Here is a 14,882-nt window from a genome sequence, read left to right as displayed (position 1 = left end):
GATCTCGACAAATAAATTTGTCGCGTCGCCGTCCTCTAAACGTCGTGTTTTCGTGTTAATTGTGTCGAGTTTTCATGTTTTCGTGTTGCCGTGTTTTGCCTAGTCAAAATGCCAACACGACATGGCAGAAATCAGCCACCATGATAACACCTGAAATCTGGAAGACTTTGTATAAAAATGTGAAAGTCACGATTTCACTCTTCAAGACAATCGTTTTTTTTTTAATTTTATAAAATTTGAAATAGTGAATCTTGAAATCTTGCAGCGTAAATCACGAACTTTACGATTTCGCACTTCAACGTTTACTGTACATGTACTTCGATTATTTTATATTGTCATAAAATCTTCCGCTTTATTCCAAAGTTGATATTACCCATGTTTTAACTTTGTATTTTGTTTAGACCGACGGTCAATTGTGAAAATGTTTTCGTTATTATATACCTCAATGATATCGCAAATAGAAAGAAAAAAAAAAAACAGCTGACAGACCTACAAACAAGAACATTTTTGTAGCGACAAATTCTAAGTTGATTTGTAGGAAGTTATTATAAAACAGCGTTATCAACTTTTTTAAAAAGCTGTGTCTCAAATTACACCTCGTTAAAGGATCGTTCTTTCGTTCTTAAAATTATAGTTATACTTAACATTAATTGCGTCATTTTAAGACAACTTTTGTAATCAAACAGAATTCACAAATGATAACAGGAACATCAGCATTGCTGTTCACAGTATTATGGATATTAATTCCATCAACAGGTAATAGTTAATTAATTTTGCCTAAGCTATTTCGTCATTTTTATTTCAGCCCTTTCGTGTACAGTATATGACACGTATGAAAAAGACAGACTATTTCTTCAGGTGTATAGTTCTGTATCATATTTCTTGGCTTAAACGTATTCATTTATTAATCCCCTGCCACAAATGGTTGGGGTTATAGAAATGGTCTCCGCCCGTCCTTCCGTCTGTCCGTAACACTTTCGTGTCCGCTCCATATCTCCTAAGTCCCTTGAAAGCTTTTCATGAAACTTGGATCAAATGATCACCTCATCAAGACGATGTGCAAAACCCATAAGTCAGCCTTGTCAGCTCAAGGTCAAGGTCACAACTCAAGGTCAAATATTTGAGCCTTCCATTTTGTGACCGCTCTGTATCTCCTAATCCCATTGAAGGAATTTTATAAAACTTGGGTCAAATGATCATCTCATCAAGACAATGTGCAGAACTTATAAGTCAGCCATGCCTACTCAAGGTTAAGGTCACAACTCAAGGTCGGTCAAAGGTTTGAGCTTTCCATTTCGTGTCCGCTCTATATCTCTTAAACCCCTCCAAGGATTTTGAAAAAACTTGGGTCAAATGATCACCTCATCAAAACAATGTATAGAACTTATGAGTCAGCCATGCCGGCTCAAGATCAAGGTCACAACTTAGGTTCAAAGGTTTGAGCCTTCTATTGTGTGTATACTCTGTATCTCCTAAACCGCTTGAAGGATTTTTATCAAACTTGGGTCAAATGATCACCTCATCAAGAACTCATGAGTCAGCCATGTCAACTTAAGGTCAAGGTCACAACTCAAGGTCAAAGGTTTGAGCTCTGTATCTCCTAAACTCCTTGATGGTTTTTCATGAAACTTGGGTCAAATAATCACCTCATCAATACATTGTGCAGAATTTATGAGTCATCCAGTTCAAGGTCAAGGTCACAGCTTAAGGCCAAAGGTTTACCCTTTCACTATCCATAGCAGTGGCGGGGGATTTAGCTGTCTTTCAGACTGCCTTGTCTATATAGTAACTCAAAGCAAATGACAGTTTCACAGTTTTACATATTACTGTGGATTGAATTGAAAACTAACGCTTACAGAAATTCTCTCCATTTCATACTTTATATTGGTACAATATGTGGCGATCTATCAAGACAAGTAGACAAAATAAGACCCTGTGATTGAGTTGTCTTTGCTTATATATATAATTTTTTTAAAGTATTGGAAAGGAAGTCTAAAAACGTAATACGTTACTGAATAAGTAATAGGGTTCATAAGATACAGGTTAAGTGCGAAAGTGGTAGGGAGACGCCTTGTCACACCCTATATGGCTCCCTTCGGATAAAGCTTCTCTGGGAGCTGTGTTTGGAGCATGTATTCCTATAGAGCTCTTGCGGAGCTATATGTTTCGTATATATCTCTCGGACTAAACTTCGAACTACACACGGAAAACGTGTAGTTCTGTTCCGCCTATAGCTCGATTTCTTTATACAATATAGTCCACGTAATTACTTATTCATTTAAACTATCGAAATTAATTTCTGAAACAGAATAGTCAGGATCTGCACTCTACGTCCAGTAATATGTGTAGCGTTGGTTCTGAGATTGTGCTGCTATATAACTCTTGCGGAGCTATGTTCTCCGTATATAGCTCTCTGTATTTGGCGCGCGTATTCCTTTATAGCTCTTGCGGAGCCATACCCTCCGTATATAACAACAGCTGGCTGAAAATCATTGAAACCTCAAGAGGAAGTGCGCATTTATGTTCCGGTGGCATGATTTTTCAATGAGATATTTACCCTTGATTATTCAACATTAGTACATTACAAGTATATGTGCTCAGTGAATTCCACTATTGTTCTTTTAATATACAATAATCATATTTTAGGGAGCATCCATTGGTTTTACCGATATTTTTCAGTTTATTTTCCTGGTGTCACTTTTGCTAAAATAAATCGAGAATCGTTCGCATATTTTTTTTATTCGTTTCAGATTTAACACCAATATTTAACAACCCAAGAACGGTGTATTTATATGAAATGACTGTATGACAAAGACAAAATGTTTTTTCTCCAGGAGACTAGTTTTCGTTATCAAAGATCACATTTTTTTGCGCGTTTATTTGTGACTAGTTTGGAAACCCTGTAAATTTGTTACTTCTTTAAAATTCAACAATATTTCATACAAAGCCATATGACCTATCATGTGTCGGTGCGACGTTACATCCAACAAAACAAAACAAAAATGAATAAAGAATTTAGCCTTTCTTATTCTGCTAGGTTGTGTTATATATGACTGTATAACTATATAAAACTCCTACTCATTTTTTTCTTAGTCTCACGTTTGAAAATGAATCAAGAGTCGTCAAATATTTTTTATTTGTCCACATGATAGATATTTTTTGCTTTGCAGTTTTGGCAGCATCAGTTAACCTCAGCCCAGGAACGGTAAATCTGAATGAAAATGATGATTCTGGAAGAACTTTATCGACCGTTTCAGCCACCTGTTACCCATCAACTAATAACTATATCCTTGGTGTTTTTACTGGTACTACTCAACATACTGTAAGTTGTGAGACCTGCACGATCTCTTCTAATCCAGACTCTGGTCTCTTCTACTGGTCAGGTATGAGTTTCTATTTTCGGAATCAGAATTACTAACGAAATGATTAATAGTCACAGAACATAAGTACAGACTCGTATGTTTGCATAATGCCCTACTGAAATGGCGTTAAAATGATATCTAATCAAAAAATGTCTGATTTCGCATTATTTCATGTTCTTGCAAATTGAAGTTCAAATATAAAACACTTTGAATTCCATTATGCTCATGCCAGTTTAGATCATAATACCATAAAGAGTTTTAAGTAATAATAAATTTATTTAAACTTACTATGTTGCAAAAATTGCATTCTAGAAAATTCCATATGTTACATACTGGTGTATGTATTACAAGTATAATTTCAAGTTATACAACATATAATGTTTCCTTTTTAAGGAGGGAACACGGTATCCAAGTACTCTTGTTCAGCAACAAGTTGTGGTGACTGTCCTTCGTGCACGGCTTGTTCCACCTCTAACGGATGTCTTACTGGACCAGCAACATACAATATTGTTGTTCGTTGTTATACAACTTCCTATGACAATGATGATGACGGAACATCCACCCTGACTGTCAGTGTGGCTGAAGAAACACCAACATTGACCATTAGTCTTCCAGGTATTGGCAGTTGAAAATAGTAACAATCACATCAAAATTAGATTTAATATATTCCTTATACTACCTTATCAAGAACTGGTATAAACATTTACAATGGATTATTATTATGTTGTATTTATAGAACATCAAATAGCCTACAATATCATCTTGGATGTCATACTAGAACGCAAGTTTACGACACCTTTCTTATTTTTGGATCGCACATGGGTGATTTCTCTCCTATTGTTCGGAGGAGTCAAACAGTACCTCCAGATTGTAACACTAATGTTCTACCATTTTTGGCTACGTGAGAATACTGAAACAAAACATTTTTGTCTCCGCCTCCCGCGCCCCTCCCCCCGCCTCTTTTTAAATAAAATAAAATATGTAATGAATACTAGTGGGACTTTACATTATTGAGATAGTATCAGAATGTCTCAAGTTTAAAGTGTAATCTGCATTCAAATAATTCAAACTACGGTGAATTCTTTGACAGGTACAATAAACATTGCGCTATATACTATTATCGGAAACAAAAGTAGGTTGGCATTTCACAGAATTGATATGTCTATTCCCAAACCTAGACACGAACAGGTCTGCATAACTTTTGAATGAAAGCAGTTGAGATTTCCAAAACTCCCACCGGGTCTATTCCTAGTGCAGTAAAAGTCTTACCTATGGTTTTTGTTTTACCTCAAGAAATTATACAATAATTAAAACTGGTCAACGTGCATTTTATAATCGGCAGAAACCTTCTAAATACTAGAAATTAAAGATTCGCAATTATAAAATATTACTTCATTCACAGTTTAGTATTTTACGATGGTCCGAACGTTCTCGCTATCACTTTTCAGGAAGATCTTTGACTGATGTTTGTATAACACAAGCTTTTTTCCGACCATTTCTACAAATTATGCATGTGCCCGATTACATTTTTATAATGTCGTGGTTCTTATTGTTCCTTGAAGGACAATAATAAGAACAAAGGGTTAATAAAACAATTATAGCTTAATGTTTACATACTCTGTAAGTTATTATTAAGAAATTGAAATGTACCCTCACTTTTGCAACGTAGGCAGTTTAAGTTATAAACATTTCATTATCTTCGCACGTTTCTTTTTTCATTTTTCCATTGAACATACTTTCTATTGCATTGTGAACAATAGGACATGTTGGTAAATTATTACAGATCTGTTATTTGTAAGACTATTTTAAAGAAAACAGCCTTTAGTTTGTAGTAAACTTTGCTGTAAATCGTCACGTTAGCTTCCGGTTGGACATGAGCACATACAAATGTTAAGGTATACTACCTCCTAAAATGTAGTTTGTATACGTTTACGTGGGTCCTAGTTGAGTGGTTATGGTGACTTTCATAAAATAATTGCTAGTTGCCGCTGTGGGGTCAAACTCTAGCTGTGACATTTGGATTCTTTATTTAGGGAGCCACCCATTTAGCACCTACTGTGTCCAGGTCTCATATTTGTCCTATAGAGTCCATATCTTTAAATTGGTTACATGTATCCAAACGATTTGATCAGATAATATTGACTCAAGACTTTACGATAGTAGCAGTTGCAGCAGCTGATTATATATGTGAACATTTCATTTAGTCAAAGACAATATACAGCAAAGTTACAAGGTTCCGGGAGTGAGGTTCTTTTACAGTTCTCAAGGTCAAATGTTCTGATATTTAATATTTTGCCTACATGGATTGATGGAATGGATTACTACTTTCCACGAGTAATTACCAAACCTCCACACCTTCTAGGTTGTCATCTGAAACCATTTGCTAAGTCAAATGTAATTTTAACATTGTAATTATCAAAGTAATACAATATTATGTGAATATTTCATCTGCATTCAATTGTTTGAAGATTTCTGTGTTAATTTTACTAGTCTGTCATGGTGAATTTTGTCCCTGCTATTACTAGTCAGATATGACATATTTTTAACTGTCAAGCAAACATTATTCTCCTATCCAGTTTAGTGTCCGTATTATTTTAAGACTATCTGTCTGGGATGATTCACATTTCATGTCTCTCTACGTCATATCATGCCATCTGTAACAAGGACCACAGTGGAAATAATGGTTTTAATCTCTGTTTTGTTATTCTTGGGACTGAGGGCCATGATATGTCTGTGTATTTTATTTTTAAATAATTCAACATGATTTCAACATGACCTTAAATTTACCTTAATTTTATGTTTTGCTTTATTTACCTGATACTTTTGCACTAATGTTAGAGCCTTTCTCAGGGGGATTTTTATTTACATTGTGTTGTTTAACTTGTTGAAAATAGGGTAAGTGCGAGGTTATCATGCACTAAACGCGTTTAAACCCCCCAGTTTCCTTCATTTAGGTTACTGACCGTTCCAAGGCGTTGCCCCTAATTTCAACATGTTTTGTCTGTCTTGTATTGTGTGTTGCGTATGCTTCTTGTTTGTTGTAAGCGTTTTTCCTCCGCCCCACTCTCCCTTTTGCCCTCTCCTTTCCCTTGCATTTACGCCATTTTTGCATCTCCTCCCCCTTTACTTTGAGTAAGTTTTCGTGGCTCCGCTTTGTTTTGGCAGCCGAATCCCAAGACGGTACTTGATTGTTTTCCCTACTTGTGTGGGTGCGTTTGTAAGCTTGTGAATTTATAACGGTGCCCTACTGTTTCCTGGTGTGTTCCTTGTTCGTTTTTCTATGTTATTCAGTTGATCGTCGTTGTGTGTTTATCTTTGGTTCATGAGTGTCTGTGCTATTGTGGTTTACGTTGTAGTGCGACTGTTTTTAAAGAACATGGCATTCCCTTGAATATTCGTCCTTGTTCAATTTTCCCTTTCGGATTCCTCCCCCACCCCTACCCCATTTCACCCCTTACCAATTCCTTCCCCTTTATCGATATTTAGCTTATATTAATATTTACTAGTTGGATATTTGAAGCAACCCGTCTAAAATATTTTTCCATTACAGCTTCTTTTTGTTGTAGGCCTACTATGTAAATGCGTGGCTCTGGGGCTGTGTTTTTGGTGCTCTTTGCTTCCGAGAAATCTACCCTTACATATTATCTTTTGTTATTGTAACCATCCATGCACTTCATACGTTCATTTTCTGGGATGATTCATATTTCATGTATCTCTATCTAATATCTTGTCATCAGTTAAAAGGTCCACAATGGAAATAAGAGTTTAAATCTTTTTTTTGTTATCATTAGTACTGAGGGGAATAATATGGTTCATTATTCATGTCTTTGTATCTAATTTTGAAATAGTGCAACATGTTTTGTTATTGTAACCATGAATGCACTTCGTACAAAACTTACCTACCTACCTACCTACCTGTCTGTCTGTCTGTCTGTCTGTCTGTTTGAATTACATACATTGTGTATTAGTGTAGCTTACAACCATTGTGTATTACTGTAGCTTACAACCATTGTGTATTAGTGTAGCTTACAACTAATGATATATAACATCGCCATTGCTCGAAAGTATTGCTTGATATCATTCAGTTGGAACCGATTGGGAAAATGTAAATAAATCTAACGCTTTCCTCAAGAGCCGCCGTATTTCAGTTCAGGCAATTAGTCACTTAAATATCACAATTGCTTTTACGGTCATTCATGATAAAAACTCTCAAATTATTTAACATACCACGTTATAAATTCATTTTGTTTAGGTTCGGTAGCTGCGGATAACTCAATGAGCGTTGGCACTGTGTTAACGACAGCGAGTCAATTATTGACAAGTGGACCTACCATTGTGGAGTACACGAAGTCGTCAGCAGTTTCAAACACATACCTGCTCGATACAGCCAACATGTTTGAACTGAACACAGGTACTTTCCCTTTTTTAAGACTGACAACTGTCTGATGTTAAAACAACATATAGAATAAACGATGGAACCATTGCTAATGTATTCAGTTTTATTATACCTCACATAAATGTCCAATGCAAATTTCCCATTAGTTTAACTTGAATAATATATCATATTCCCCAGTGATTTTATATCACATGCGCAAAATCGTTATTTTCAATTTCTGCGCAGGTGATATGATCCATAATTTCATATCACATGCGCAACAGCGTTATTTTGTTTTTCTGCGCATGTGATATTATTTTTTGTTCACCCGTTGAGAGATTGATACTTCTGCATTGATTAAAAGAGTGAGTCGATTAATTTTCAGACGAGGCGCTTATATAATTATACTTTAGGATTAAATTACCCTTTTCTGCTGCTCTTGCATGTGCGAACACGGCCGAATTTTCTTTTTTATGCTACGTGCAAAATATTTCGAAAACAATATTTCATCAAATATTGAATCGAAACTACAACAATAAGTTTGGAAATGATCTAACTAAGAAAATGATTGCTCACACTTATATGTTTCGTTTAGAAAAAAAGAAAGTTATCGCCGTTTCTCGAACGCTACTGATTGACGCAATGTTAAAATATTAGAATAGATATAGGGGTCAGCTATAAACGTCTCGATTAAATCTATCAAAATGTCTTATTACACGGCAAATTCGCCACAAATTATAAGTGCTAACAAGTAAAGACTCTTTAATTCTGTCTTCATTATTAAGTTAGTAATTACTTTTTAATGTTAACTATGTTAACTATGTTGATTTTCCAGTAAATGCTTTGACCCTTATAATCTTTCGGTATAATAAAATAAATATTGCATTCCTGAGAGGGTGATATGAAAAATGTTCACCCCTCGAAATATGAATATAGACCTCGGCTGGCGCCTCGGTCAATATTCATATTTATCTCGCCTCCCAAAAGATTCTTGCATTTCTATTGGTCAACAGACGTCACGTGGAGACAGGATATATTCCATATCCTGCTAGTACATTACAGATATGAAATTTGATTAAAAACAAAATGGCTGCAGCACCGCTATCGTAATTAAAACAAGTCAGATTATAAGCCCAAGCTATAGATATCATTTCCGGGATAAAAAAAAATTAGTGTTGTCTTGCCGCTCTTATTTTTCCTATCTAAGTTAGGTTTGTGAAGTGAGTAGAAATTATATATAGAAGAACAGTAACTCTGTATGGCACGGCCGCGACTGACCTTGACCGTTGACAAGTTGATGTTGTTTTAGGTAGCAAGGTACACTTAGATGAGAAAATTTTGGGCACGGACGGTCTTACATGTAGCGAGTCGCAATACTGCACTTCCCCTATGAGCAAAATTTGGGTGGCTATTTTATAAATTGCGTGCATGTTTTGTGCTTTTAATTAATGGCAAGATCAGGATTCTCATACAAGAATAAAGAAAGTTATCAAAGCGAAAGGTTTACATCATCCATGAAAAATAGCGTGCCAAAATCATCAATTTTGCACCTTTTGAACAGTCTACAATGATCCCGCTGCAAGAACACTGTCCAATTTTACTGCATTTCTTAATTTAATAGTCCTTACTGAACGTCAGGACATAAACGGAATGGGGGCCTATCCAGCTCGTTTTTTCGGAAAATAACGAAAATGTTCCTGAGTATCAATCAACAAGCACAGAACCCTTCCGTGAATTGAATTTTTCCGCGAAATGGTGTCTCATTGATCATACAAAGCTACCAGCAGTTAGTTTTCCAACTGACATCAGAATTTTACATGTATCGGCTGTATAGATTTTCTAAAGAATTAATAATCATTATCTCTCACCTTAATTTACATGCATCCAAAATCACGATGTTCTCTTTATAACAAATATTGACGGGGGCCAAAATTCGAAAGTGTACCCTGCTACCTTAAGATTTTTCAGTTCATGAACAAAAGAGGGTTTGACTTGTTCTGAACTTTTATATGTCTTTCGCCAATTCAACCAAATAAAAATGTTTTCAATAGCATGAAAAGAAGTCTGTATGAGAGACTCTAAACTTGCCCACCCCTAATGCACAAATTTAGCCAAAATTTACAAATCGTCGCTACGAGACAAAGAACGTACAATACATCCGTTTTTACCATTTTCTGGCATGATTTAACGTATTTTGTCATTAGGAATGATATAAGGGCAATTCTGCACCATTTTGCGAAAATAAAATGTCTCCACCCCTTATTTTCTTATTTCATGGGGTCCCCACCGTCCGACCATCCCCCTAATTGACGAACTGCATAGCTGGTGGGCCAAATATGCGCTGTGTGGGTTAATAACGATAAAAATGATGTTTTTACTGTACCAGAACCTTGTTACTGGAGCTAGAATAAAAAAAAAATCGTATGCGTATATATTGACTTTTATGCTTTTATGTGTCCTCACCGTAACATTTTCGAGCTGCTGTGCCGTCAGGTAGCGTTTTAAGTGCCCAGAAAGTTTAGAATATCGAAGAAGAGGTTCTAAACTATTTGAAACCGCACAAATTTAAGAGTTCTTTCAAAATTTAATTTTGGCAGATTTTCCTTAAGGTAGCAAGGTACACTTAGATGAGAAAATTTTGGGCACGGACGGTCTTACATGTAGCGAGTCGCAATATTGCACTTCCCCTATGAGCAAAATTTGGGTGGCTATTTTATAAATTGCGTGCATGTTTTGTGCTTTTAATTAATGGCAAGATCAGGATTCTCATACAAGAATAAAGAAAGTTATCAAAGCGAAAGGTTTACATCATCCATGAAAAATAGCGTGCCAAAATCATCAATTTTGCACCTTTTGAACAGTCTACAATGATCCCGCTGCAAGAACACTGTCCAATTTTACTGCATTTCTTAATTTAATAGTCCTTACTGAACGTCAGGACATAAACGGAATGGGGGCCTATCCAGCTCGTTTTTTCGGAAAATAACGAAAATGTTCCTGAGTATCAATCAACAAGCACAGAACCCTTCCGTGAATTGAATTTTTCCGCGAAATGGTGTCTCATTGATCATACAAAGCTACCAGCAGTTAGTTTTCCAACTGACATCAGAATTTTACATGTATCGGCTGTATAGATTTTCTAAAGAATTAATAATCATTATCTCTCACCTTAATTTACATGCATCCAAAATCACGATGTTCTCTTTATAACAAATATTGACGGGGGCCAAAATTCGAAAGTGTACCCTGCTACCTTTAGTAAAATCATCGGAAAGCAAAGGAATTAACGCATTTGTAAGACAGCAGTTTGTTGTAGGATTATTTAATCTATCTGCAAGATAAAGGAATTAACAGGAAACGGACTAAAGCGGAAGTTTTAAAAGACATTTCTGACATCGTCTAATCTGATGATTTTTCGAAAGGATGGAACGTAAAAGTTTTTCAAAACCAGTTCATAACCTGTATAAATGAGCTTCTGTGTTTTGTGATTCTGTCAAAATACAGTTCAATTTTCATTTTATGGCTGGTATTAATCAACTATAATCAAAGCGTGAAAACCAGGGAAGATTTCAGGATTCCAGTCTGCACTGTAACTGTAAGTAGCTTTATTATAATATAAAATCTGTGTCAATCATCGGAACAAACCTAACTTAGATAGGAAAGTTTGGAAAGAAATTCGCTGATTCTGACCACTCTGACCCCGCCTCAGATTGGAATCTGTTCAAAGATGAACTAAATCGACTTAGTTCTCTACACATTCCAACTAAAACTACTAAGACACGCTGCGACCTCCCATGGTTAACTCCCAAGATCCTTAGACAAATCCGCAAGCGTGATAAAATGTACACTAAATTGAGGAAATCCAACCAATCCCCATGTAAAAGTAATACCTTCAAAGCCGTTAAATATAGCATCCAAAAACAGCTAAGGAACTCATACTGGTCTTACCTAGAATCAGTCATATTCATGGACGATTCACAACCAGGTAAAAATAAGAAATTCTATTCCTTCATAAAACATAAGAAAACAGAAAATTGTGGTGTAGCACCTCTTAAGCATGAGGGTCTAACATATACTGACCCTGCCACCAAGGCCAATATACTAAATAGGCAATTTGAGTCGGTCTTCTCAAAACCACAACCACTCAGTTTGAAGCAACTCTGCAAAAAAGTTACTACAAACACTTCAGCACCCAACATGCCCATGATCTCCGTTACAGAAGAGGGTGTTGATAAACTCCTGCAGGGGCTCTCTCCAAACAAAGCCTCTGGCCCAGATGAACTCTCACCAAGAGTTCTAAAAGAGCTACACCACGAGATAGCGCCCATCCTTACAATTATATTTAGGTCATCCCTGGAAACTGGCTGTGTCCCGCCAGATTGGAGAAGTGCAGTTGTCGCCCCTGTTTATAAGAAAGGCCCGAAATCAAAGGCCAGTAACTACAGGCCAATATCTCTCACCTGCATAGCTTCCAAATTATTGGAACACATTCTAGTCTCCAACATCATGACACATTTTGACAATAATGACCTCTTAAGCCAGTACCAGCATGGCTTCAGATCTAAGCATAGCTGTGAATCACAACTGATCAGCTTTACACAAAAAGTTTACGACAACCTTGAGCAAGGTCAACAAACAGATGTAATAGTAATGGATTTTAGTAAAGAATTCGACAAGGTTGATCACAATAAATTGATATTTAAACTTAATGAGCTGGGTGTCCACCCTCTGGTATCACAGTGGATAAAGTCATTTCTGAAGGGTCGAACCCAAAGAGTAGTTGTAGACGGCTGCACTTCTGACACCCTGCCTGTCCTGTCCGGTGTCCCTCAGGGATCCGTCCTAGGGCCCTGTCTCTTTCTGGCTTACATTAATGACCTACCAGATTCTATTAGAAGTAAGGCAAGACTGTTTGCAGATGATACCATAGTATACCTTACAGTCAAGTCCTCATCTGATGCCCAAACACTACAAAAAGATTTGTACGCCCTTGAAAAGTGGGAACGGGACTGGTCAATGGAATTCAATCCAGACAAGTGTGAGGTGCTGAGAATTACTCGCAAACGAAACCCTGTCATGTTTCCTTACACCCTGCATGACAAGGAACTGAAATCTACCGATACCGCTAAATACTTAGGTGTTACACTAACTAAAGACTTAAACTGGTCTGAACATATTAATACTATTTCCTCTAAAGCAAACAACTCTCTTAAATTCATCAAAAGAAATGTTCAGACAACAAACAAAAAGGTCAAAGAGAAAGCCTATAACACCTATGTCCGTCCACAACTCGAGTATTGCTCATCCATCTGGCACCCCTGGCAAAAGTCCCTCTCATACAAAGTCGAAAAAGTGCAAAGATCAGCTGCACGGTTTATCTTAAACGACTATAACTATACAAGCAGTGTAACCCAGATGATTAACACCCTAAACTGGCAAACTTTAGAACAACGGCGCATACAATCTTCTCTCATCTATTTTTACAAAATCCGAACAAATCATGTATGCGTCGACCATAACCATCTAACTCCGACCAGAAACCTGAACTACCTAATTCCACAGTCCCGTACTCAATACCACATGAATTCCTTCTTCCCCCGTACAATCAGACTATGGAATGGCCTTCCCCAATATGTACAGTCCAGCCCCAGCCTCAACATATTTGCTGAGCGGCTGGCCACTGTACATCTGCAGTAACTTCCTTCACTATGTTTTTAACTTAGCACCTGTAGTAATTTTTATTCTTTGCACCTAATGAGTTTTCTCATTTTTAACACTGCCCAGACAAGCGCCTTCCAGTCATAATCGTTAATGATTGTTGGAAGTATCATGTAGATGTAGATGTAGATCAGTACAGTGAGGATGTAAAAGGTAGTCGGCAAGATAAAATCGTTACACTGCTTGTTGGTGACAGGATACGGGATATACGCGGTCTCGAAAATCCATATCAGGCTCGAGCTACGCTCTCGCCTGATATGGATTTCCTCGACAGCGTATATCCCATATCCTGTCACCAACAAGCAGTGTAACTAATAATTTCGCGGTGAACATTTTTCATATCACCCTCTATGGAATGCAATATTTATATAATGTTCAATAAGTAGAACAGATAGAACAGAAAATTGCAAGTCTATTTTCTCCAAGATATAGTTTAATGTTTTCCCATTACAAATATGAGCAGTGACAGTCCCTTAACCGTGATTCTTTATGCACGCTGTTTGGAAAACACGACTTGGATGTCTGAAAAACAATTTGTAGCAAATATTTTATTTTAAAGGTCATGTATATGATGAGAAGTATGTGAAAATAAAAAATGTAACAAAAAAATTGACTTAATATTAAACCATCAGAAATTGTACACAGGAAGCACTTTCTAACAGCGACTATAAAAATATGTTTTGTAAAGTAAAGAGCTCCAACAAAAACTTTTTATATGCAAAGAAAATAAATATAAAACTAATACCATTTTCAGACAATGGGGACGTTTATGTTTAGACAAAATAAGTGTCAAAATAATGTTATTTTCAGACAGCGGAACAGTTTATGTGGCCACTGACCCTTCAGTAGAATATGACTACACTTTCATTATTGGAATATGCATACACAGTCGCCGGCAAACGTCCTGTGGAAATCTTCCTATAAACTTTGGTATGTGGTATGTTTCTGTACATAATGAATAAACATTGATCTCGCGTCAAAACGAAAACATTAAAAAACAAAACAAAAACAAAAACAAACACTTTAGTTTAAGGAGCATAGCAATTTCATTGTATATATCATTTTTGTTCTTGGGATTGGAAACGTCAATATTTTTCCATACTGACGTCTGAATTTCATATCGATTTCGTGACGTCGTTTTACTGTATGTCGTATTATTAATTTTTTATTTGAAAGTGAAAAAAGTCATTATATTTATATAATATTGATATATGTAGATACGCATTTATTTAATAGATAATTAGCTTTGCATCGAGAAATACTCACTCCCTGTTGAATTCCTAAAGTCACGCAAAATTTTACTTTTAGAACTCGTGCTTATTTCCCGAAAGATTTACTTTACATTGCATTCGTAAAAGTAACAGAACACTGACTTGTATTAATCCGCACACAAGCAGTGTGCACATGTGTAAGAATTGTTTTGAAAT

The 14,882-nt window shown here is 36.3% G+C and overlaps 1 protein-coding gene across 1 annotated transcript; it reads left to right on the top strand.

Annotated features, from left to right (window-relative positions):
* Positions 1 to 627: 627 nt before the first annotated feature.
* Positions 628 to 14,417, top strand: LOC128554727 (uncharacterized). Its single transcript, XM_053536040.1, has 5 exons — positions 628 to 756; positions 3,171 to 3,383; positions 3,756 to 3,977; positions 7,615 to 7,773; positions 14,266 to 14,417. Exons 1-5 carry the CDS (start codon positions 696 to 698, stop codon positions 14,415 to 14,417), a joined length of 807 nt encoding a protein of 268 aa, XP_053392015.1. The 5' UTR covers positions 628 to 695.
* The last annotated feature ends 465 nt before the right edge of the window (positions 14,418 to 14,882 follow it).

This window comes from Mercenaria mercenaria, unplaced genomic scaffold (genome assembly GCF_021730395.1).
Source record: "Mercenaria mercenaria strain notata unplaced genomic scaffold, MADL_Memer_1 contig_687, whole genome shotgun sequence".
In the NCBI taxonomy this organism is placed as follows: domain Eukaryota; kingdom Metazoa; phylum Mollusca; class Bivalvia; order Venerida; family Veneridae; genus Mercenaria; species Mercenaria mercenaria.
This window is presented reverse-complemented; position numbering and strand designations above follow the sequence as displayed.